The 26052-nt window shown below is 44.0% G+C and overlaps 1 protein-coding gene across 2 annotated transcripts; it reads right to left on the reverse strand.

The window, feature by feature from the left end:
- Positions 1-741: 741 nt before the first annotated feature.
- LOC106572357 (pleckstrin homology domain-containing family G member 4B) lies at positions 742-25661 on the reverse strand. Of its 2 annotated transcripts, none has more exons than XM_082962118.1 (24): positions 25305-25661; positions 14110-14307; positions 12391-13897; positions 12126-12302; positions 11899-12022; positions 11709-11802; positions 10049-10135; positions 9801-9917; positions 9069-9167; positions 8818-8969; positions 8575-8713; positions 8362-8484; positions 8042-8236; positions 5792-6735; positions 5379-5628; positions 5173-5262; positions 4844-5062; positions 4491-4661; positions 4097-4274; positions 3354-3470; positions 2996-3232; positions 2381-2628; positions 2164-2221; positions 742-2065 (listed from the first exon to the last, which is right to left on the reverse strand). In XM_082962118.1, exons 1-23 carry the CDS (start codon positions 25305-25307, stop codon positions 2180-2182), a joined length of 5511 nt encoding a protein of 1836 aa, XP_082818244.1. In that variant the 5' UTR covers positions 25308-25661; the 3' UTR covers positions 742-2065; positions 2164-2179. The 2 variants fall into 2 exon arrangements, with proteins under 2 accessions (XP_082818244.1, XP_014001893.3); XM_014146418.3 differs by having other exon boundaries at positions 2996-3259; positions 25305-25659.
- Positions 25662-26052: the final 391 nt, after the last annotated feature.

The following is a 26052-nucleotide window of genomic DNA, read 5'->3' on the forward strand; positions in this document are numbered from 1 at the left end:
ACGCCTGCTTGGAACTAACTCCCAGATTTTAGGTGCAAAGTGATGGTGAATGGCAGGCCTCTTCTCACTATCAGTCGGTCAAACCCATTCTGTTCGGTGTGGTGAGTAGTCATGTTGATTTTACTCTCGAAAATGCATTGTTCTATATCCAAGACTGTGAAAGAAGCCAAATAAAAAAACATTACAATCTTATGAAGACCATTTTCTTAAGTAGTAGTGTACATTAGGGACATCTTCCTAATATAGAGTTGCACCCCCCCATTCTTGATACACACGGGGAACTGTTGAGCATGAAAAACCCAGCAGCGTTGCAGTTCTTGACACACTCAAACCGGTGCGCCTGGCACCTACTACCATACCTCGTTCAAAGGCACTTCAATCTTTCGTCTTCCCCATTCACCCTCTGAACGGCACACATACACAATCCATGTTTCAATTGGCTCAAGGATTAAAATCCTTCTTTAACCTGTCTCCTCCCCTTCATCTACACTGATTTGAAGTGGATTAATCACGTGACATCAGCAACAACTTCCAAAATGTGAAGCTTATTTTCTGCTGATGGTATTTCATTGCAAAATAAGTCATCAATTGTTTAACAACCTATCAACCAACCTGTCAACCTTGGAGTGTTTCCACCAGTAAACACCAGACATTTTTTGTGTAGAACTATAGTACATTTTTATCTACTGTAAGTATAAGGGCACAAGGCGAGACCCATATGCAGACACAGGAGGCAGATGGTTGAGCTCCGATATTTATTATAACACAAGTGGTAGGCAAAAGGCAGGTCGGGTACAGGCGAGAGTCCATAAACCAGGTCAGAGTCCAAACAGTACAGGGCATTAGACAGTCTCGAGGTCAGGGCAGGAAGAATGGTCAAGACAGCCCTATTGACATATTAAAAAGATAGGCTGTGATTCAGTCAGATCAAGAGTTAACCCGCGTTGGCCGTAACTGCCGTGTGAGTTGACAAATTGGAGAGTGGCTGCTCGTGTGTTCAAAACGGCGATAGAAAGTGTAGGCTCTATCGATGATAGAAGTAATGACAGGCTAATGCATGTTTTCATGTTCATTTGGATGGGGGTATTTATAGCCTAGAACAGGGATGGGCAACTTTGATGGGAGTGGGGGCCACAAAAATCTGAACTCATCGCCAAAACAACCGCTATGCGGATGTTGTTTACCGCAGTTCTTATAGAACCTAGTCCTAAGCAAAATTGCTCATTCAGTTTTCACAGAAAAGAAAGATCTCAATAATGTACATGGTTTGTAATGAAAATTGTAAAATAACATGTTGACTATTAGAACAACTGAACTGGAGAAGTCAGAAGACACTGGTTTCTGATGAGTTGAGAATGCCAGATGAACCCCTTAAATTAATCAGGACTGGCCACCCCATATTCAAATATCAATAGTTGATCCCTAATTGATCTATAAATCTGGGCAGGAAATCATGTCAGAGTGCCACTGACAAGTTGTCCTGAGCCCGCAGAGAATACTGATGGGAACGAGTGTTTCTATAGTCAGTTGTTTGAATTTGACATGTGTACCGGTACATTATAAACCGTGTTAAATGTGTGTAATTTGAAGAAAACAATATGAACCCATATTTGACATTTCATGGGAATATGAGGTCATCAAGAGATTCAACATGACATTGTGAGAATGATGTGTACATTTCAAAGATATCCCTTGTAAAAGTTAACATTTGAAATACTACTAGTATTACAAAGACAAAAAAGTCTGTTCTATGAACCAATGACAGAAAAACAATAGCCATTCAGTTAAAGCAGTAGCTGATCAAGAAGTGGTTGCTTAAGTAGTGTTATTAGATAAATGGACACCATAAGCACTTTAAAAACTGACCACAGTCCATCATGTGTTCCTTTTCATGATATTTCAGCTAGAATATTCCAGATACATTAGTTCTTCAAAGACAAAAAGTCACTTTCTCTTCAGTGCTTGTCAACTAGTGGTCCATTCAGTCTGTTATCATAGTTTTTAATTGACTGTCAGCCTGATTGCTCTCCATCATCACTGCTCAGAGATCCACAGGATGAACCATCTAGAAAGAAATCAATCCCATAATATGTTAAACAACTACATTGCACATGTATGCACTTTGTATGGTAATAAAAAGTACTGTATTTGGTCTCAACTCACCCGTTAAATCCACTGGTTAAACTTCTGTTGATTTTCCTATAGCAACCATTTCTTTGCCCTGTGAAGAAATTATTGTCTGTCAGTTTTCTTTGATCTTTATAGAGATTAAATATACAAAATGTAACTAAAATTATCCATGTGAAAATGTAAAGTGCAATTATTATGAAGGTTTACTATTAGGTCCAATTACTGGCATGATCACATCATTTCACCACACCTTTTGCAGGCTCTGAGGAGCAGCCAGCACTGGTGGTTTGGGAGCAATGGAGGGCTTCTTCCTGATCGTAGCAGGAGAACTGTTCTTCCTGAGATTGGGTGCTGCTGTTCTCTGGGTGACACGGGATTGGGAGCTCTGGGACGTGACAGATGACGAGTCCTCCACCTCTCCACCAATGGCAGAGAGGCAGCTGCGCTCCGAGCTGCTGAACACACTGCCACTCTCACCTGACGACTCCATGCTGTCCACTGGAATAAACAGAAAGGTAAGTAGATATGGCATCACCCACGTTTAGTCACATGCTTGCACATATCAAGTGTCATGTTCTGTATGTCTGTTTGTGTTAGTCTGCAGTCATGCACCATGCATAGGGCCCTGTGTTTTGGTTAATCATGTCACATTACCTGGATTTTAACCTTTAATTTAAAGATTTTTCATCAAACTGTCCCCTTTTCTTTTTATGTCAGATGGTCCAGCATCATCCTCAGACAATTGCTTACAGTTTTTGGTCTAATTATCATTTCTAGAAAAGACTTAAAACAAAGGTTAAAATTCAGGTAATTTGGCACGATTAGCCAAAACACAGGGCCCTAATGTAAGAACAAGAAAACTCACTGAGAAGATGAAGGTTTTGTTTCTGGTGATTCTGATGGTTATTGAGGTCATCTTCAGTCACCGTCACAGTCTCCGGGGAGGAATAGACAATGTGATTGGTTTCCCCACCTTGTATCTGGTTACCAGGGTAACCTACAGGAGGTAAAGAACCTCGTCCAGAGGAGGAAGATGAGTTGCTGCAGGAGGTAGAGGCACCACTGCCTGAACCAATGGAGTTGGGCCGGAGACATTCAAGATCTGTTTGTGGAAAAGACGGCACAGGAGCTGACAAAGCAAAGAGACAATTCAGTCAGTGAGTACACATTTGTGTTGTCAGTTCATGGGTATGGGACTTGGGACTTGGCTGTGGACTTGTTACCTCTTCCTAGCAGGACACAGTTGGCGGCCCTGTCACAGATGGCTGCCTCGTTAGGCTGTATATCCATGAAAGGTTTCCTCCCCGTGCCCATGAACACTCTCTCCTGTATCCTCAGCTCTACAACACACCAAACGCAACACCTGTCTTCATGCTCAAACATACTCAACCAAAACATCAATTGGATATATTTAGTGTCTGATATGGCATTTGCACCCCCACAGGGGTTCCCAAACTTTTTCACTCAGGCTCCCATTCCAGCATTAGGGAACATCCCCAACGTGGCACCACGTCTATTTCTATGGGCACAAGCACTGTTCATGACACATTGTTCACACCCCTGTTGTTGGCGGAGAGACAAATGTGTAGGTTTAAAGCTTATTTCCTGCAATTCTACACATTTGTCATGGTGTGCAGAGAAAATAGTTTTAAAGCAAATTTTCTTGCACTTCTATACATTTTGCCATGCCTAATGTTCATTCGTGTGATATTTGAGTGACTCAAACATTACAAGAAAATCTATGGGCTAAAAAACCTAGCTAAAGAACATTAGCTGACATGGGCTAGTTGATCTGGACATTTATAACAAGTATTAAATATCTCTAAGGTATGCAATGACCGACATGACAAGAGGAACTGATGATGCACTACCCAATTTAGAAATAGCAACTTGTGATTCTACTATTACAACTTTCAAGATTAAGTTGAAAGCCAGACTGAGTTCCCCCCCCAAAATGAGGATTCACCTCTGCTGTAGGCAGCTTGTTCCCAGAGGATCTGCTCCAGGTCTCTGGTCCAGGCCCTTTTCACCTCCGCCCTGTCAGCCTTCAGAGTGTACGTGTCCTGGAACTTCCTCCTCCGGAACCAGATCTCAAAACAGAAACCACTCTCTCCAGAGTTATGGGTCATCCCGATATCAGATGTCTAGACAGAAACAGAAGTGAAAGAAAGACTAAATAAAGTATGCTTGCTGATACCAATGTCAACATAAGGGCTAGATGATTTGGTCTTTGTATAGCAAACATAAAGGGCGTTAAGATAGCATTATTGTTGTTGAACAATAATTACAATACTCAAAATGCATTCTGTAAATTGGGTCTTATGTTCGTTTTTTTATTTTTAATAATATTGTATACACACCTTGAAAGACTGTTTGTAGATGTACACATCATTGCCCACATTGGTCTTCTTGGTCTTGCTGAAGAGGATGAGATCCTGGAAGAGGAAAATACGGCGGGAGCATTTCTTCTTTCTGAAGAACACGATGAACTCATCCTGGCGAATCAGCTGGCCCTGCTCCTTCAGATTCACCTGGTGGCGGAGGGAGAAGTGGAGAAAAATACATCCATGTTTATTCCTGAAAATCCTTGATACTGTTCATACAATAATGGGTGATAATTTCCCACTTATATGTCCACATTTATCCCCCATTTGGACAGCTGTTCATAAGTGATACATTTTGGAGGTTGTGATGATTTGGATGGTAAACGTACGTCACAGTCCTGGATTGCGTCCATGGTGAGGAGGTCGTTGCCATGACGCATCTGGAAGCGGACCACGTCGGCTGCAGCCTGGAGCTCTTCCCTGTCTCTCTGAGGCCCACACATCCCCAGCATGTCCTGCAGAAGCAGGCTGTACTTACTGATCCTCTGGATGGGCTTCAGCAGGTAGGAGGACAGGTCCATGTGATCCCCCAGCTCCTGCTGCTTCCTCTGGGGTGGGAGGAGAGGAGACAGAGGATTGGTCGCAGTAGGGATGGAGAAAGCATTGATAGGAATTGAGCATTGATCTTTGACATTGAGCATTGATGGGAGTACCTCACCTTGAAGATGTCAGGGCGATGGTGAAGGATTAAGGCATCTGATTGAGGCTTGTTCTTGCTGTAGAGAGCATAGAGGCCTAAACTGTCTCTCTACATATAGGGGGAAGAGTTTACAGTCACAACAGGAATATTACATGTATTCAACTTCTGTAGCAAATTCAGCTAAACAACAGAGTTATAGGACTCAAGCTTAACATGTAACTCACGTGTCTCAGGAAGCAGCGAGCCACTTGTAAAGGCTCTGTCTGACAGGCATCCAGCTCTCTGAGGAAGAAATGGCCGTGGAAGTCATACAGCTTCTCCAGGTTCCCAAAGATGACTCCACGTTTGCCCCGCAGGTCTTGTGGCACGTCAGGCCTCTCCAGCAGGGGGAGGTAATGAGTCAGGATGTAACCCAGGGAGCGCACATACTCCCTCTCTGTTAACAGTAGCTCCGCCATGATTCGCTGCAGCTTCCTACAGATAAAGTTACATCAACAACACAGCCAAACACACATTTTCAGTCCTCTGGAAATAACAGAAAATGAATCATTGAAATGTACCTTTGTCAAGATAATAAAAAAAATAAAAACACATTGAGTCAAACTAAGGTGAAGGTCTTGCTCCATTAGGAACTCACATAACATTGCCAGCCTTCTCCTCTGAACTTGCCAATGATGTTGTTCCCTCACACCTCCTCACTGATGGGCTAGTATTTCTTGAAGAGGTCCTCTCTGCCCCCTCTCGGACACTACAGGATTCCTCTGAGCAGAAGCTGCCATGCCGTGAGATCTGGAACTTCTGAGCGGCCTGCAGGAGCCGACAGGAAGGTTGTCCGTGGGAGCAGGAAGGTGTCTGGACGCGAGTCTCAGACTGACTGGACGTGGCGGTCGCACACGAGTCCTCGCTCATGGACCGGCCCAGGCCCCCGCGTTGCCACGGGAACCACTCACAGCCCACAGTGTGAGAGTCGGCAAGGGTGGCGGCCTCTCTGCTCCTCCCTTGGCAGGCCTCTCTCCCACTGGGCTCTCTCTCCGCTCTCCTAATGGATCTGATATGGGGAGAGGCCGGCATGGTGGTGGTCTTTGATGGTTTACAAGGTCTGTTATTCTCAGGCTTGAAGTTTATATTACAGCAGGTCACAGAGTTGTTCCTGCTCTCCAAGGTCCCGTGATACCTTCCCATCATAGAGCCTGATGGGGGATTGTACCAGTGTGGTGGACCAGGTCTGGGCAGTACCAGAGCTCCATCATGATGAGTCACTGTATGAACCAAGGCCTCACCCTCATCAGCTCTAAGTTGTTCATGCCAGGGGCCTGTGTTCCGGAAGGCCCTCTCCACATCCTGCAGTCTCTCCTCTAGCTGCTGCCTGACCTCCTGACACTTTAGCCAGGCTACGTTCCACACCCGCATGCCCCTGGAGCCCCTCAAAGCACACGCCTGGGCCTTCACCTCCTGGAAGAGATCTGGGGAGAACTGGACAAAGCTCTCCTGGTACATCTGGAGTGTAGAGACATCATCCGTCTCTGGGCGTCTGACAACCTGGTCCAGGTATTGTCTGCAGTCTTTGGCCAGCTCAGTAGCCTGGAAGAAAGGCAAAATACTTATCCAAATGGAGTGGCTGTGGATCTGACTTTTTTGGAACTTTCTTCCCGACAGCTAAAGGTACCGAAGTGTCTGCGCATGTGTGATTCTCTACTTTTCGCACAGTCTCTGCTCTACTCGTAGAGAACAGGCTACTCTGGTGGATGGTGCTTGTTTAAAGGGAACCTTTGTGATTTTGGCAATGAGCCCATTTATCTACTTCCCCAGAGTGAGATGAACTTGTGGATAACACGTTTTTGTCCCTGTGTCCAGCAATGAGCAATTGTACAAGAGACATAAAAATGGTATCCGTGAGTTCATTTGACTCTGGGGAAATAGACAAGGGGCCTCCAGTATTCCTTTAATAAAGTTAGACCAAAGCTGAATCAATGTCTGCAAGATCACATAATGATAGTATTCTACATACTCTATACCATCTACTGCATCTTGCCTATGCCGTTCGGCCATCACTCATTTATATATTTCATGTACATATTCGTATTCATTCCTTTACACTTGTGTGTATAAGGTAGTTGTGAAATTGTTAGGTTATATTACTTGTTAGAGATTACTGCATGGTTGGAACTAGAAGCACAAGCATCTTGCTACACTTACATTAATACCTGCTAACCATGTGTATGTGACCAATACATTTGATTTGATTTGATAATAGAACTGAATATAATAGCATAACGTTGCTACTGTAAGACAAACACACCACCTCATTTCTGATGAGATTTTAGAATAATTGAGATCAAATGGTAACATTTTTCTTTCATGTGGCCAAAACTCAACAGCGAGCTACACCAGGCCAAATATGTGCTTCGATTGAAACTAAACACATGCCTCGCTCACTGTACACAATTGAAAACAACAGTGTAGACTACATCAAAACTGTAGCCTGTAAGTCAAGAAGATCTAAATGCATACCCCCATGAAACTGATTGAGATCAAATGGTTGATATGTAGATGCTGCATGGCTGTAAAACGTAAAGAATTATCATTCACAATTAAGTGAGAACAAGGGAGGTTCTCTACGAGTAGAGCAGAGGAAGTAGAGAATCCCGCACATGCGTAGAAGCTACGGGACCTGTAGCTGAAAGGTCCAGAAAAGCCAGATCCGAAGCCTCAACCTATTCAAAAACCTTGAAAGAGACAACAGAGTTGACAGAAATTCAGTCTTCATCATTTTCCCCTATATCCCTACATGTCACCATCAGTATGGGTTTTATAACATGTTGTAGGTAAAATGTTTACTAAACAACGTGGAACAACAACCAATCCAGTATTCAGTATAGACACCAACCTGCTCACAGAAGTTGCACACAGTGACCATAGTCTCCAGCTCACTACAGCACCTCTCTGCCCGGGAGAGGAAGTCAGCCAGGCCAGATTTGAAGGTGCAGACCATGGTCCTGAACACCTCAGTCTCAGGGTATGGGGATGGGCCCTGGATCTTCTCTGCCTCCGTCACCAGGGCCATAGCCTTGTGCTTCTGCTCCTAATGGACAGGTACAGTAAACATCTGATTAAATTGAAACATGGACTTTCATGGGCACTTCCATTTCTGCATGAAACAGTGTCACCACTTTGCGTCATTGGGTGAGTGGAGATAGACTGACTTACATTGGCTTTAGTGAGGAATGCACTGAAACTACGGAGAGTCTGCTCCACTCTTTCTCTAGAGTCCTCCACGGATTCTGCCTCCAACAACCGCCGTTCCCCTTCTGCATCAAACCATTCCCTGATCTACAGAAAGGAGGGGGGTTACTAAATATCCTAAGTGTTTACCTAATGGATATAAAGTATGTATACTGTATGAGGAGCCTTTGAATGTACCTTAGAGAAGTGGCCCTCCATTTCTCTGAGTTGGAGCAGGTGTTCAAGGTGCTCCAGGGACATGTTGGATCTGTGCACCAGCACATGGGCCTGCTCCTCTACATGGTTGTACATGCAGGTCGCAGAATCCACTGCATCACTGCACAAAGCGGTCATAGGTCAAGGGAATAATACATTGATAAGCATCCTTTGAAGAAGGCTCACAATTATCCCGCTCATAATAAACAGTGACAGGTAGTATACCTGTAATCCTCACAGTGAGAGTATCTGAGGTCACTCTCCCTTCTCAGTCTGGCCAGCATGGCTCCTCCCTCCCTTTGCAAAGCTACCAACCGTCTGTCCTCCAGAACATCCTTCATCAGAGTTCTCTGTTCTAGAATACACCTCTGTACATCCTGCCACACAGGGAGAGAAGGGTTTGAGGATAATAAGAACCCCTAGTCCATTCCAACATTTTTTCAATAATACAGTGTCGTCAAGGTTAAATCCAATACCTGCACTGTGTCAATCTTACGGCCTTCCTCTAGTTTCCTGATGGCCGTTAGTAGCAAACCTGAGGCCTCTTGGAGATCTGACATAAAGGGATGAAGTTTCTGAAAGATAAATGTTCTGATCATCAGACGTCAAAGCAGAAAAACAAACAAGTTCTGTAGTGTCTGTTAAAAGGCCGTGGCATAATATCCAGTCGAAACGTGACTAAATGTTGTGCCAGTTTTGTTCGTTTTGGTGTTCGGCAAGTTTATTATTTTTTTGTTTTTGCTCTTCGCGCACACAATTTATTTTCTCAAGGCAAGTTGAAGTTTGGTAGCCAAAGTATACTTTAGTCAAATGTATAACCTATCAGCACCTTTGTCGATGATTGATCAACTGGTCATTTTTCAAGGGAAGGTCTCTAAGGGAGTATGCAATCACAGTCGTGCGCTAAAGCCTAGACGAGTTCTGCTATGAGCAAACAGAACCCAGTCTGCAGTTGCTTTTATGCTCTGACTGTCCTACCTGATGGAGCCAGTCCTAGTGGCTTTAGGACAGGGTGTCCTCTAGGGGCCTACCTGATGGAGCTGCAGCCAGTCCTAGTGCCTTTAGGACAGGGTGTCCTCTAGGGGCCTACCTGATGGAGCTGCAGCCAGTCCTATCGACTTTAGGACAGGGTGTCCTCTAGGGGCCTACCTGATGGAGCTGCATTCAGTCCTAGTGGCTTTAGGACATCGTGTCCTCTAGGGGCCTACCTGATGGAGCTGCAGCCAGTCAATGTGGTTGTAGGGAAGGGTGCCCTCTAGGCCTGAGGTCAGCTGGCTCCCCTCCACCAGCTTATGCAACCCCTTCAGTGAGGTCACCACAGCAATCTATTTATAGATAGAGAATGGCACAGTCAGTGACATCAGAGAGCAAGCCACCCAGAATGAATGCATTAACTGTTTCTGAAATTATAAGGCTGATGGAAATCATTAGAGGAAACCCTTGATTCAGATCTGACCTGTAGTCTAGGACATTTCTCTGTGCGATGGCAGCTCTCCTTCTCCCCTAGGATCAAGACACTGTGTATTGCATGGGGAATCTGCTCCTGTAACATAATCCAAATAGGAGACCTCACAGTAATAAATAGGTATGAGTAAATACAGTAGCCTATAACTGCAGGTAAAACTGAGCACAATCTGGGGAGTAAAGACAAGCATAAACAGAGGGAAAAGTCCAGAGTCCGGGTAGGACTAAAAAAAGAATTCCCTCGTTATGTCAAGATCACAACTTATTTATCTCATGATCACTACATAACAAAAGTTGTTTTGTCGAGATCACAAGAATTTTCTCATGATCACGACATAGCAAAATAGGAGTGAACGTATTGTGGATGTATTGATGACAGATTGACAGTATGGCTGAGGCAGCAGTGCCCATGGTGGATCAGCGCATACGTTTATATTGATTGCTATACTAAGGGATGGTACATTTCATGCTAACATCACACTTTCATTTGTGTTTGGCGCTCATTATCAGTGTATAAGTTAGAATGTTAGCAAGCTAAATGTCCCTTACCTTGTGTCAAGGGCTTGTGGGGGAGCTAAGCCCTCATGAGGCTTTTAACCCATGAACAATGTCTGACAGGCAAAGCCTGTTTGCCACCTCCAAGCAACAACACAGCTAACTTGGCTAGACTTGTGAGTGAATGAGTGACTGAGTACGAGCTAGCTAGTTAGCTAGGTAGTTGTGTTAGCTAGACTAGCTTGTTAACTATGCTGGTTGTTGGCTTGCATAACTGATACAGTATGTGTATAATTGTAAGGGACACTTAATGTTTTATGGATAATATTTACATTTTCAGAGTGGCTGTATCCATTCCTGACAGGCTGATCAGATTAAATTTCAGCTTTAGAGCTTGATCAGATTCAATAGCAGCCTTAGAGGCTGATAAATCAGGATTCAGCCTTGGAAGCTGTCGGCAAGGCACCATTATGATTGATCAGCCTCTGGGGCTACTATTGAATCTGATCAGCCTGCCAGGAATAGAGCTCACCCACTCTGGATTATATGCATCTGCCTATAAAGCACTTAGACAGTTAATCTGCCTGCAAGGAGCCTTAACTATAAAACAGCCTACAACACAGCATCCTGACTATTCAGCCTCAGAGGCTGAAATTGAATCTGATCAGCCTGTCAGGAATGGAGCTCACCCACAGTAAATATAAATATTATCCACAAAACAAGTGTCTCTTATAATTTTAAACATATCTGTTATACAAGCTAACAACCAGCATAGATAACATGCTAGCTTGCTAACAAGACTACCTAGCTAACTAGCTAGCTCACCAGACTAGCCAAGTTAGCTGTGTTGTTCCTTTCATGCGATTGGCTGTGGTCTTGGGGGCCGGCACTGAGCCTGGAAGACATGCCCCATGAGTGCATTGTGATCAATGCAGCAACAGGGCTCCTTGATGAAGTGGTTATTGTGCATCTGAACAAATGAATGGATGATGCGTGGTACTTTTCATTATCTTGTGATCTCGACATAACAACTGAGATAAATAAGTTGTGATCTCGACATCACAAGGGAATACTTCTTTAGATACCTGCTACCCTCTTGTGGTTATGTTGTGCAGTGATGATTCCAAAATGACAAGGACGATGCCAAGTCTTCTTACCTGAACCACCAACAAGGCCTTATTTAACTGTGGTGGAGGTGGAGTCTTCCGAGCATCAATAACTAGTGTCATTCCAAGTTCTCTTAGTTCTCGCCTAGAAATTATGAAGATGAAAACAATGAATTAAGAATACAATCCAATGGTTCAGGCTACATACGAGAGGGACCAGCCCAGGGGGTATCATACATACCTGATTACAGAGTGGAGGTAGAGCAGAAGTTTGCTGAGTTCCAGACTAGACACTAAAGGAGATCTCCATCCTTCCTTGTCTCCATGCACCTCAACCACCAACCGACCTGTCCTGTCTCTGCCACCTGAGTATGGGAGAGGGGAACATGAGGATCTGATACACTTTCCCTGGACAGATATCATACACCTCTGTCTCTGAGGCAAACCATGTAAGGGGGTTTTCCATACCAGTTAGGCATGCGACTCCCATCTGGAGATGGTGAGTGCTGGGTTCTGCTGAGGCTGGTAACTGGACCTTAGAACTGGGCACAGCATAGTGACCCAGGGGCTGCTGGGTAATTTCAAGTGGAGCGGTCTGGTGTCCGTTTGTAACGGGTATGGAGGGTTGGCCAGCCTGGGAGACATCTTTAGGAAGGAGGGATCATACAGAGGGATGTGATATATTTAATATACTACAGAATAACAACAACATGCCATGCTGTAGACCTCTTACCTTGGTTGGGCAGTCTCCGCCTGTTCATCTTTGGGGAAACCAGTCCAAAAGCTGTGGCGTTTTTACATTTCACTACATGTAAGCTGGGAATCATCTTTGTAGTGAAGTCAATGTCCCTCCTACTTTTTCTTCCTTGTATCACAACTTCACACTTCTCTGATATGTCCACAATAGTGGTCGACAGAGAGGAGGGACATCTCCCATCATCCTCTATGGTGTCATTCAGGCCTTGTAAAATTCCACTGGATTTGGTAGTCATTTCTGTAGACTCCCTAGTGGCACATAGGCCTTGCAAAACGCCACTGGATATAGTGTTACTTTCTACAGACTTCCAACAGGGAACCGTGCTAACAGGGGGAGTCTGGTCATGGTGACCTGGGTCTGGATAGTAGCACTGCTGGGAGGGACCAGGACATAATTCTTTACCCTCTGGTCCCAGCCTCCCCTCACATGGACTAGCCTCCTCCAGAACTGCCAGTGTATTCAGTCTATTGTCTTGCTCAAAGGTAACAGGGTTCTGCAGTGCTGTATGGTAAGACTCTCTGTACCGGCACTTGATCTCCTGTGCTTTGGACACCTGGCCTATTCTCCTCCTCATGCAAGGGGTGCAGGGGGGGTCTTCGGGGAATCGGACGGTCCTGCCACAGTGTAACGGTTCCCTGAGGGGCCGGTGGGGGGCTGGAGCCAAGGCCGGGGGCGGGGGCAGGGCTGGAGGCGGAGGAACACCAGGCCTGTTGAGGGTAACAGGCCTAAATATGGGTGCTCTGGGGTGTGTGTGACTGTGAGCCCCACTGAGGAGCAACGCTTCTTTCTGCTTAGTGAACTCCACCAAGTCTATGTATTCCCCCTCAACTTCAGAGGTGTTGTTGCTGCGGCTGTCCCATGTGTTGGGAGACACCCAGCCGATGGGCTTAGCCACAGGCCTATCCTGATCCACCTTAACCAGCCTGGAGCAGTTACTGTCCACCAGACACAGCGACACCGCAATGCCATGTTTAGCAGGAGAGATCCTAGTCTCCACAGAGTACCCAGAGGCAGGGGGAGGCAGCGCCAACGAGGGCCCTGGCCTTGCCACTTTCTCCTGTTGAGTAGCAGCAGGGTTAGGAGATGACAAGGCCATAGTTCTGGGTTTATCCACAAACTCAGGTAGAGCCACCTGTGCCCATGGCACCTTCACCATGCCCTGGTCTGTGGAGAGGATACAGTGGCTGAGAAGGGTGCCATGGCGGCCATGGTTGAGCTCCCCCAGCCAGTCCTCAGTGAAGATGCAGGGGTAGGAGGTCTCAGGGATGGGTGTCTCCTCTACCTCCCGACCCTGTCCCTCCTTCTCCCCCAGCAGGCTCCGGACCACAATGCGGGCGGACTGTTCAGAGAAGGGTGCCACCTGCAGGTAGAAGTCCCCTGGGCGCAGCAATAGGGGGTTGATGGAGGCAAGCTGGATCACCACCTTCTCATGCAGACACAGAGGCCAGCCCTCACAACGGAACACCACATCAGAGTACTGGGCCTGATGGGAAAAATGACAGACATGTCTTTATCATTTAATTTGTCTTTACACTTAGCATTACTTTGCAAGCTTTGTAATTGCGGTAACTTTGTATTTTATAGGTGGTCTGCATTTGAGCCTATACGCCTGTATATAATGTGTATGGTGAACTGTTATGTATTTTTTGTATAGCATCTGTGTTGATGTGTATAGGTCTGAGGCTGTTGACTCACACAGGCAGCCTGCTGAACACTCTCAAGGATGTGTTTGGCTGTAATGAGGAAGTCCAGCAGACACTTGAGTGCGTCTCCTTGGTAACGTTCCTCTATGACCTGGAAGAGCTGGCTCAGGACGGTGGGGGCTGTGGCCTCGAAGGGAGGGTAGAGGACTGAGAGGGTGTTCTGGATGGACCTGTCCAGAGACTCAGGGTTCTATTAACATAAGAGACAGGCCTGAGGTCAGCACAAACATAAGTTAAAATATTCAAATGTTTTTTTAGCCCAAGAAAAGATGGAGATAAAGATAAGATACAGACAGGAGTTGTTTTTCACATACATAGGCTGCGGTACATTTGTATCACATATCGAATTTTGAACATCTCAAAGCAGTTCTGCATCCCTTTAAAAAAAAGCTTAATTGACATCCATAAGGTCATAAAACACAAAAACACCATTGTCTGCTATCCTTTGTTCCTGGCATCCCTTAGTATGTTTCCAGTAAGACCTCAGACCTCAGACCTTTTTCCATCTTCCTTCATACAGAACAATCCATAACTGTTCACCAGAGACAGATGTTGACAAGGACAAAGTTGCTGTCGATGTCAGGGTGGCTACAGTATCACTTGAGATATTTGAGCAGCATAAGCAGCATATCGGCAGATACCAAGCATCCATAAACAGACTGGGGGTCTCTGCTAGAGGAGAGGCCTGGTTTATGGTTTCACATTCTCTCTGACCTCCTCCGCGGTGGCCCATCAACCACTTTTAGGCCCTGCTTAATTTAGCTTTGTGAAAGCTATGCGTCTGCTGTGGGAGGTAAATGTATATGTGAATGTTTCTTGTCTCAATGGAGAGTCTCTGTAGGAGGAAACATGGTTGTATGGTCCCTGGTGCAATGTGGTTACCATGCCTTGCCAAGCTACATAGACTGATTTCAATATAATTGCAGGGATATTATGACTGGCAAATGTTACTAGACACCAACCTCTTTATTGTTCAATTATATTTCAACAGATTGTGAATTAGAATACATTTACACAATAGAGTTATGAAGCCATTTTATCAACAATACATATTTTCCTCAATGGGAAAATATACTGCTCAAAAAAATAAAGGGAACACTTAAACAACACATCCTAGATCTGAATGAAAGAAACAATCTTATTAAATACTTTTTTCTTTACATAGTTGAATGTGCTGACAACAAAATCACACAAAAATAATCAATGGAAATACAATTTATCAACCCATGGAGGTCTGGATTTGGAGTCACACTCAAAATTAAAGTGGAAAACCACACTACAGGCTGATCCAACTTTGATGTAATGTCCTTAAAACAAGTCAAAATGAGGCTCAGTAGTGTGTGTGGCCTCCACGTGCCTGTATGACCTCCATACAACGCCTGGGCATGCTCCTGATGAGGTGGCGGATGGTCTCCTGAGGGATCTCCTCCCAGAACTGGACTAAAGCATCCGCCAACTCCTGGACAGTCTGTGGTGCAACGTGGCATTGGTGGATGGAGCGAGACATGATGTCCCAGATGTGCTCAATTGGATTCAGGTCTGGGGAACGGGCGGTCCATAGCATCAATGCCTTCCTCTTGCAGGAACTGCTGACACACTCCAGCCACATGAGGTCTAGCATTGTCTTGCATTAGGAGGAACCCAGGGCCAACCGCACCAGCATATGGTCTCACAAGGGGTCTGAGGATCTCATCTCGGTACCTAATGGCAGTCAGGCTACCTCTGGCGAGCACATGGAGGGCTGTGCGGCCCCCCAAAGAAATGCCACCCCACACCATGACTGACCCACCGCCAAACCGGTCATGCTGGAGGATGTTGCAGGCAGCAGAACGTTCTCCACGGCGTCTCCAGACTCTGTCACGTCTGTCACGTGCTCAGTGTGAACCTGCTTTCATCTGTGAAGAGCACAGGGCGCCAGTGGAGAATTTGCCAATCTTCGTGTTCTCTGGCAAATGCCAAACGTCCTGCACGGTGTTGGGCTGTAAGCACAACCCCCACCCGTGGACGTCGGGCCCTCATACCACCCTCATGGAGTCTGTTTCTGACCGTTTGAGCAGACACATGCACATTTGTGGCCTGCTGGAGGTCATTTTGCAGGGCTCTGGAAGTGCTTCTCCTGCTCCTCCTTGCACAAAGGCGGAGGTAGCTGTCCTGCTGCTGGGTTGTTGCCCTCCTATGGCCTCCTCCACGTCTCCTGATGTACTGGCCTGTCTCCTGGTAGCGCCTCCATGCTCTGGACACTACGCTGACAGATACAGCAAACCTTCTTGCTATAGCTCGCATTGATGTGCCATCCTGGATGAGCTGCACTACCTGAGCCACTTGTGTGGGTTGTAGACTCCGTCTCATGCTACCACTAGAGTGAAAGCACCGCCAGCATTCAAAAGTGACCAAAACATCAGCCAGGAAGCATAGGAACTGAGAAGTGGTCTGTGGTCCCCACCTGCAGAACCACTCTTTCATTGGGGGTGTCTTGCTAATTGCCTATAATTTCCACCTGTTGTCTATTCCATTTGCACAACAGCATGTGAAATGTATTGTCAATCAGTGTTGCTTCTTAAGTGGACAGTTTGATTTCACAGAAGTGTGATTGACTTGGAGTTACATTGTGTTGTTTAAGTGTTCCCTTTATTTTTTTGAGCAGTGTATGTTGCCTACTTGCTCATAGTGATGAGTTTGTTTTGAATGGAGAAATACCACTGTGATGATTCCACAGATGATTCCACAGAACTCAGTGCATCCCAGCTCTGGTGTGGAGATGGAGGGAGAGTCTAGGCATATCAGGTCGTGATCAAAATGATCCCTTTGGACCTTGTCTGGCTGACTAGCCTACTTCCTGTAAAGCTCTCAGTTATTACTCCATCTACTAGTCTATGTTGGACAGGAGAAAAACCTAACCTTTATCGTATGTTGTTATCAGACTGGCCGGTGTTGCCCAGAGTTCGTTCGCCAGGGGAGGCATCTCCTGCCTCTCCTCCCCCATCCGATAGCGGAGTCGAAGGAACACAGCAAGAGGAGCATGGCAATCAACGATGGTCGCATGTCACGAGCCGTGGAAGCCGAAGGCAGTGGCCTCCCGCAAAGCAGTATACACTCCCAACGAGAGGCCTGGAGCGGAAACAAACAACGAATAGTTTCACCGCCCTGGAGCCTGATCTTCCTGCACCTTGGTTGCTGGGGGTACCTGTGTCTGCGGTCGCAGTGCTTACTCCTACTCCTTCCCCTATGATTTCAAAGTCGACGTCGGCAACCTTCCGTCCCTGCTCTGGATCGAGCAAGGCTTCTCCATCTGTCGGAGTCCTGCACCAGGCGCCGGGAGCTACGGGCTCAAGTTATCCTGCCTCTTGCCCGTCCTTAAAGGTTTCTCAGAATCCTGTGAAGCATTGGAGTGAGCAGATTTCCTCGTCCTTCTTGCCAGCCCTGATTTTGGGCAGCTCCATGGTAAGGAATGTGACTGTTCCTGGTGCAAAAACAATGTCCTATCCTGGAGCTGGAGTAAATGACATTACTAAGCTGCTCCAGAATGTACTACGCCAGGACATGGACATTGATTCTATCATAGTCTATGTGGGTTTTAATGACATTATGAAGGGCAGCTCTGAACAGTTGAAACTGGATATCAAAGAGCTGATTGACTCTCTGCTAGACACTAATAAAATAGCCATCATATCTGGCCCTATACCCTCTCTGAAGTGTGGCATTGAACACTTTAGCAGGTTTCTTTCTCTTCACAACTGGCTACGTGATTATTGCAGCTCAATGGGTGTAACTTTTGTTGACAATTTTGATACCTTTTGGAAACAAAACACGTTTTATAAGGAGGATGGGATCCACCCAAATCATTTGGGTTCCTGGATCCTTTCAGAGCATTATAAGGCTGTGTTGAGACAATTACTTATCAATGACCCAAGCCCAGCTCAGTTAATCCCTACCATTGTGTCGCTGAGTCATCATAATGCTTTAGCAAATGTACATGTAACATAATTTATGTTCCTCTAACTGCCCTGCATGCCTCTGCTGATCCTACAGCTATTATATGCAGCAATCATGTGCCTATGAACCAGATTTATGCTGTTAGCACTGAGGCAGTGTGCCCTAGTAGGAAGTCCACTGTGTGCAGCTCACTTTGCACTAACATAAATAACATAACAATATCTACTTCTGCTATGCTTCCCAGTAAAGCAATGACAACAAACAAGCATCCCAGAAAAGTGCTCAAAATAGCCCACGCTAACATATGTAGCTTAAGAAACAAGGTTTATGAAATGAATCACTTGCTTGCAACCTGTGACATTCATACTCAAGAAAAAGCTTCACTGTAACCAGTGCCTGCAACCTGGTTCAGGTTATCAGTCAACCTACCAGGGTAGTTACAAACAGCACAGGAATGAAATCATCAACATGTATTGATTACATATTTACTAATGCTGCATAAATGTGTTTGAAAGCAGTATCCAGATCCATCGGATGAAGTGATCACAATATAGTAGCCATATCTAGGAAAACCAAAGTTCCAAAGCTGGTTCTAATATAGTGTATAAGAGCTCATACAATATGTTTTGTAGTGACTCCTATGTTGTTGATGTAAAGAATATTTGTTGGTCCATGGTGTGTAATGAGGAGCAAACAGATACTGTACTTGACACAATTATGAAATTGCTTATCCCAGTTACTAATAAGCATGCACCCATTAAGAAAATGACTATAAAAACTGTTAAATCCCTGTGGATGATGAGGAATTGAAAAATTGATTGGTTGAGAGGGATGAGGCAAAAGGAATGGCAAATAAGTCTGGCTGCACAACCGATTGGCAAACATACTGAGAAATCATGTGACTGAACTGAATAAAAATAAGAAGAAACTACACTATGAAACAAAGATAAATGTCAAAGAATGATAGTAAAAAGCTTTGGAGCACCTTCAATTACATTTTGGGAAAAAAGGCAAACTCCGCTTTATCATTAATTGAATCAGATGGCTCATTCATCACAAAACCGACTGATATTGATATAACTACTAATGATTTTTTCATTGGCAAGATTAGCAAACTTAGGCATGACATGCCAGCAACAAACGCTGACACTACATATCAAGTATATCTGACGAAATTATGAAAGACAAAAATTGTCATTTTGATTTCTGTAAAGTGAGTGTAGACGAGGTGAAAAAATGATTGTTGTCTATCAACAATGACAAGCCACCTGGGTCTGACAACTTGATTGGAAAATTACTGAGAATAATAGCGGACGATATTGCCACTCCTATTTGCCATTTTTTTCATTTAAGAAAGTGTGTGCCCTCGGGCCTGGAGGGAAGCAAAAATCATTCTGCTACCTAAGAATAGTAAAGCCCCCTTTACTGGCTCAAATAGCCGACCAATCAGCCTGTTACCAACCCTTAGTAAAGTTTTGTAAAAAATTATGTTTGACCAGATATAACTATTATACATGAAAAAAATTGACCACAGACTTTCAACACGCTTATAGGGAAGGACATTCAACAAGCACAGCACTTACACAAATTAGTGATGATTGGCTGAGAGAAATGGATGATAAAAAGATTGTGGGGGCTGTTTTGTTATACTTCAGTGTGGTTTTTGACATTATCGATCAGAGTCTGTAGCTGGAAAAAAGTATGTGTTATGGCTTTACACCCCCTGCTATATTGTGGATAAAAAGTTTGAGTAAAGCCAGTGTGTCTATGTAGGCGGATGATTAAACACCATACACGTCAGCTACTACAGCGACTGAAATGACTGCAACGCTTAACCTCTACAGGATCGGTGTCGTTCCCGCGGGACGGTTGAGCTAATGTAGGCTAATGGGATTAGCATGAGGTTGTAAATAACAACAACAAAAAATCCCAGGACACAGACATATCTGATATGGGCAGAAAGCTTAAATTCTAACTGCACTGTCCAATTTACAGTAGCTATTACAATGAAAGAATACCATGATATTGTTTGAGAAGAGCGCACAATTATGAACTTGAAAATGTATTAATAAACCAATTAAACACATTTGGGCAGTCTTCATACAACATTTTGAACAGATATGCAATTGTTCATTGGATCACTCTAAATCTTTGCCCATACACTGCTGCCATCTAGTGGCCAAAATCTACATTGCACCTGGGCTGGAATAATACATTATGGCCTTTCTCTTGCATTTCAAAGATGATGGTACAAAAAAATACAAAAACACACGTTTTTTTCTTTGTATTATCTTTTACCAGATCTAATGTGTTATATTCTCCTACATTAAGTTCACATTTCCACAAACTTCAAAGTGTTTCCTTTCAAATGGTATCAAGAATATGCATATCCTTGCTTCAGGTCCTGAGCTACAGGCAGTTAGATTTGGGTATGTCATTTTAGGCGAAAATGTAAAAAAAAGGGTCAGATCCTTAATTATTAATTATCAAAGAGCTGCAGTTAGTTTCAGAATGGGTGACAAGGAATAAGTAAGTCTTAAATATTAAAACAATTAAAAGCATTGTATTTGGGACAAATCATTCTCTAAACCCTAAACTTCAACTAAATCTTGTAATAGATCATGTGGAAATTGAGCAAGTTGAGGTGACTAAACTGCTTGGAGTAACCCTGGATTGTAAATTGTCATGGTCAAACCATAATGATACAACAGTAGTTAAGATGGGGAGAAGTAATAAAGCACAGCTCTACCTTCTTCACAGCACTATCAACAAGGCAGGTCCTACAGGCCCTAGTTTTGTCACACCTGGAATACTGTTCAGTTGTGTGGTCAGGTGCCACAAAAAGGGACTTAGGAAAGGTGGAGGAGGGATTGACTTCATTCAGTACTTGCATTTGTAAGAGGTATTGACATGTTGAAAGCACCAAGCTGTCTATTTAAACCACTAGCACACAGCTCGGACACCCATGCATACCCCACAAGACATGCCTCCAGAGGTCTCTTCACAGTCCCCAAGTCCAGAACAGAATATGGGAAGTGCACAGTACTACATAAAGCCATGATTACATGGAACTCTATTCCACATCAGGTAACTGATGCAAGCAGTAGAATCAGATAAAAAACGGACAAAAATACACCTCATGGAACAGCGGGGTCCGTGAAGCAACACAAACATAGACACAGACACATGCATACACACACATAACAACATACGCACTATACACACACGTACACCTGGATTCTGTGTTGCAAATATGTGGTAGTGGAGTAGGGACCTGAAAGCACACACTTAGTATGTTGTGAAATCTGTTATGAATGTATTGTAATGTTTTTAAAATTGTATAACTGGCTTCATTTTGCAGGACCCCAGGAAGAGTAGCTTCTTCACAGCACTATCACAGCACTACCATAATAAATACAAACCTCTGCAGTGCACCCAGTAACCAAATCTGCATTCTGGCTACTCAATTTGTACACTTTTATGTAACAAGAGACTAGCCCTCCCCTAAACCCTCTCCTAAATCTCAGGACCATTTCTGCAAATAACATGGACAGTCCCTCTTGATATCTCCAAAGACAACAACCATCTCGCATGACTGGGTCACCACAGTTCAGATCGTTCCCCAGTAAAGTGTAGAGGAGGTAGGACATCACACTGGACTGGGGTACCCTGTATCCAGTGGTGGGCTCATAAGTATTTAGAATTCAGAATGTTGTGGAGATACAGTACATGTGGGATTTTCATTTTATAAATATTTGGATCATTGTCTTGGAAAGCTGTGTTCCTCCTGAAGGTGATAGAAACACCTGCTTCGGGGTCCAGAGAGTTTCTATGAAAGATGTGTTATGTTCTTCATAGTCTGAACATTGTTTCCACGTCATTTCAACCCAAAAATTCTATGTGATGACGTTGAATTAACACGGAAAACTGATTGGATTTGCAGAAAGTCATAAGTGTAAGGGAATTTTTGTCTTTTTTTCACCCAACTTTTAACCTAAATCCAATGACAGGGAGACATTTTTGGTTGATTTCACGTTGAATTCACGTTAGTTCACAACTCAACCAAGTGTAAATCAAAACTAGACGTTAAACTGACATCTGTGCCAAGTGGGATGTGATGCAGGGTGGGGCTTGATGTTGGGTCAATAGAAAATCCTATCCTGGGCTGACCCATTGGAACATGTCACTGACCTGAAAACACTTTTCCAGCACCTGTAGGGGGTTCTGAATAAAGCCCTTGTGTTATGTCATACTATGGTTGAATGCTTCTTGATCTCCGCACATAAGTAACCTGCCCTGCAGTGCAATTTTACCAAGGCATGATAACAAGCTCTAAGAAAAGTATGACAGGTCACTGCTGGTTTGAAATTAAAAAAGATGAGCGCATCCAAGGGTTTGTAATGTGGGAAAGTGGCATTAGTAGGACTAGCAGGGTCATGACTCACGGTTACTGTTATGTCTGAGCAACAAGAGAGCACCCTGTGGGTGTAAACAGCAAGCCTGCCTAACGGTCTACTGCTGAGTGCTGACGTTCTGCTGAAGAAACACTGGGGACTAAATAAATACACATCCCTCACACTCAGTCACTAAAATAAATGTCTTGTCTCAGATTGCAGTTTATTGCATTAGGATATCCCAGTGTGGGTAGAGTACATTCTGATATTTAACATTTCTCTTCACTTACCAGCTTACCCAAACAACTCCTTCTAAGCCGGTGGCGGACTTTGAAGTATCTTCAAGTATTTCAGTATGAATTATCTTGTATACATAATGTCTGGGAGAAATACTATGTGTAATAGCGAGCCCATGGATGTTGTAATTTAGCAGAGCATCTGAGCCATTTCTGACACCAATATAACTTCAAATAGGCAAAAGCTACATTTCCTGTGTCGTCTGTTTTTTAAAACGTTCAACAAATCAGGTGCGGATTCTCCCAGACCAGACCAACTAACTTTGTGATGTCTGAGCGACAGCTCTCTAATGGTCATCAGGAGATATCACCGTCCTGTCTGCCACCCCCAGGATGACCATCCAAATACCACACATCCTTCTCAGTGATTCTCTAGGGCAGACAGGCACAAACACACAAAATGAATGGTGAACTGGAATGGCAGCTTGACCAATAGAGGGTTGCTATAGCATCCGTCCCTGTGTATCTCTGATATCATACATTCTGGTACATTATTCACGTTTCTATTCAACATTTTAGTAGGTGGGTTAGTTCTGTGTGACTGCTTTTGAATCAAATTATAGCCTGCTGTGGCAACCACTAAGCAACCAACACATACTGGCTTTTTAGGAATGCTTCAAACTGGAGATGAGGACAAAAGTGTGTATTGTTTAGCTGGGATGAGCTGCCTGTCAATAACCAACCAAGATGCTATAAATCTGTTCAGTTGAGAAGCTGAGAAGCACCTACCATGTATCCAAAGGATAAGACCTTAACATAAAGCCACGGTGCTTGTATTTAGAAGGAACCTCTTTCAATACAATATGGGAGTGAATAAGTAAGAAAAGTACACCGCTGTTCATTTTACGTGTTGGTGATGTGCTTTAGTCTTATGTGCTTTAGTCTTATGTGCTTTAGTCTTATGGCAAATAATGCAATCTAACACAGTATGTAACAAGTTTTCTTTGTAAGCTCAATCATCTGTGCTGTTTGGGTTTTGTGCCCAGATTTCGACTAATTAAATGTACTGGCGTGCCGTGACATTCATATCTGTAATCTAAATAAATCAATATTGCTGTAACATTGTTTTAATTTACGGGCCAGTTAACAGAATGATCTCATTGCATAATTTGAAACAAAACTCAGCCCAACTGCACGAAAGACACACTGCCGAATCATTAGACACTTCATCAGGAGCTGTCTAGGTTTAGTGTCTTTTGGGTTCCATAAATGGTTACCCTGAGGAAGGCAGACTGACTGCTGCACGTTTACACACTATTTCAACTCTCCAGGTAAATTGGCTCTTGAAAACTCTGCTTGTCCCCATAATAATGGAACTAGCTATATTATTAAATAGAGGGTAGAATTTAAAGATAACTTCTCCTTGATAATACCGGAACAAAGTCATGCTACATGTTACCTGAAGTAAATGGGCCAGGGGCACACAACATGCTGAGGGCAAATATCTTGCATTACACAACAGAATTTACAGACATGCATTCAATTACATAGCAGTAGATTTCCTCAACATCTTAGTTAACCACCTCAGGGTAGAACGTGCTAACGCCCTCCATGAGAACACACCAAATGACATGAGAGAAAATAAACACATGCCTAATCTCGTGGCTCTACTGTAAACCATCACTTAGCCACTAAAAAAGCAGATGTTATATTCAGTTTGCTTTGCAAATGTGGCCTTTCTTGTGTGCAAATGCTAAATATTGATGCCTTAAGCAGCAGAATGGCTTGAAGTTGGTGGCAAAGCAGTAGTCTAGCAGTAGTAGTGATCTTAAAAACACTTCATTATATTAAAAGTGGGGGATCAGTTGCACATGGTCCTACCTGTAATTAAGTCACAGCTGAACATAGTGTTATTCAAACTGCCCGGTTTCCCTCCCTCCCATGATCACAGATATAACAAGTACACAGAGAGCCTTAACTTAAAGCCTGCATTTTATGACGTTCCATGAGTGACCTCAATGTTTGAGAGCTTACTGAGGTAACCAGGCAAGACAGTACATCATTTTTACTGCTGAAGAAAGAACTCTTGTTTTCATGTGGTGATTCAATGGAAACATACTGGTATGATGGTCACTTCAGTTCCTAAGCCTACCTCTCCAATGTACTCTCATCCAGAGCTATAAAGAATATAAACATATAGCCATCCCCTCTCCAGAGTCTGAGTAGCACTTGAAACAGCAAAACATTAATTCAGTAATTTTTCCGCAAAGGGATCCTTTGTGTAATTCTATGTACTAGACTCATGCCTTGCTTTTACAAGGGGAGATGCAGGGTAACCAATACAGTGAGTGTTTTGTGAAATCACTGGGAATGCACAGTAATTTAAAACCCTCACCTTGAGTCAAAACATTTTGCTGTGTAGCTAGCTATGTTAAGTGGGAGCACAGGGGCATGAAACCCTACACATGTGTTTGTAATGACAGAGATTATAGGGCCAATTTAGACATTTGAAGTATGTAAATGTAAAATATTTAAAAACATGATGGACAATGATGAAAATCATATCAGAACAGCAAATACTGACAATAAACACAAATGAAATGGAATGACAACAATTACATTACCATGTTTCCTACAGTGTGTTGGTTATCCAGTTAAGCAGGGACAACTGTGAGTACGGAGTCCAGTCAGGAGAATAATCATTAGACAGACGGGTCTCACAAGTTGACAAACTGATCACAGTATTTGCCATTCTATCCACATTGACTCTCATTGCTTAGTGAGGAGGTCAGGACTTTAAGCAACAGGAAGACTCAAATAAATAAATATCTTAGAGCTCCTGGGTGATCTTCTGCTGCTGCTAATAGCTCTCCCTGGTGCTATGTTTGTCTGCCCACAGTTTGAGAGGAGGCAGCATGACCGATGCAGCGTATGAGAAAAAGCATGCAGGAGTAAGGGAGGGAGAGAGAGAGAGAGAGAGAGAGAGAGAGAGAGAGAGAGAGAAGAGAGAGAGGGAGTGAGAGGGGAGGGGAGAAGCTTTCCCTCTCAGAAGGAAATTGCCTCAAGATTCTTTCTTACTTTTCTTTGGCGTTACCCTTAACCTCCGTCTCACCTCTCCCTCTCCCTCTCCCTCTCTTTATCGCTACCTATCCCCTTGTCTCTTTCTCTCACTCTCTCATACACGCACCTTTCCACTTATCCATTCCTTGGCTCTCATCCCATTCCACATTCCTGTCTTCTTTTGGGTGTCTGCATATGAACTAAATGTGCTTGTTGGTATGGCACTGTGAGCATAGAGAATGTGACGAGGATGGATATACTGTAGATACAGGGGATTTCATTCAGGAGGCCTAGCTGTGGTTTATTCTTTTT

The sequence above is a fragment of the Salmo salar genome, chromosome 15 (genome assembly GCF_965601325.2).
Source record: "Salmo salar chromosome 15, fSalSal1, whole genome shotgun sequence".
Taxonomy (NCBI): Eukaryota; Metazoa; Chordata; class Actinopteri; order Salmoniformes; family Salmonidae; genus Salmo; species Salmo salar.

Coding starts and splice junctions, on each gene's coding strand:
- LOC106572357 (XM_014146418.3), bottom strand. Junction 5,063..5,172: donor ATCGCCCTGACATCTTCAAG/GTGAGGTACTCC, acceptor CTCCCACCCCAG/AGGAAGCAGCAGGAGCTGGG. Junction 4,275..4,490: donor TCTACAAACAGTCTTTCAAG/GTGTGTATACAA, acceptor GTTTCTGTCTAG/ACATCTGATATCGGGATGAC.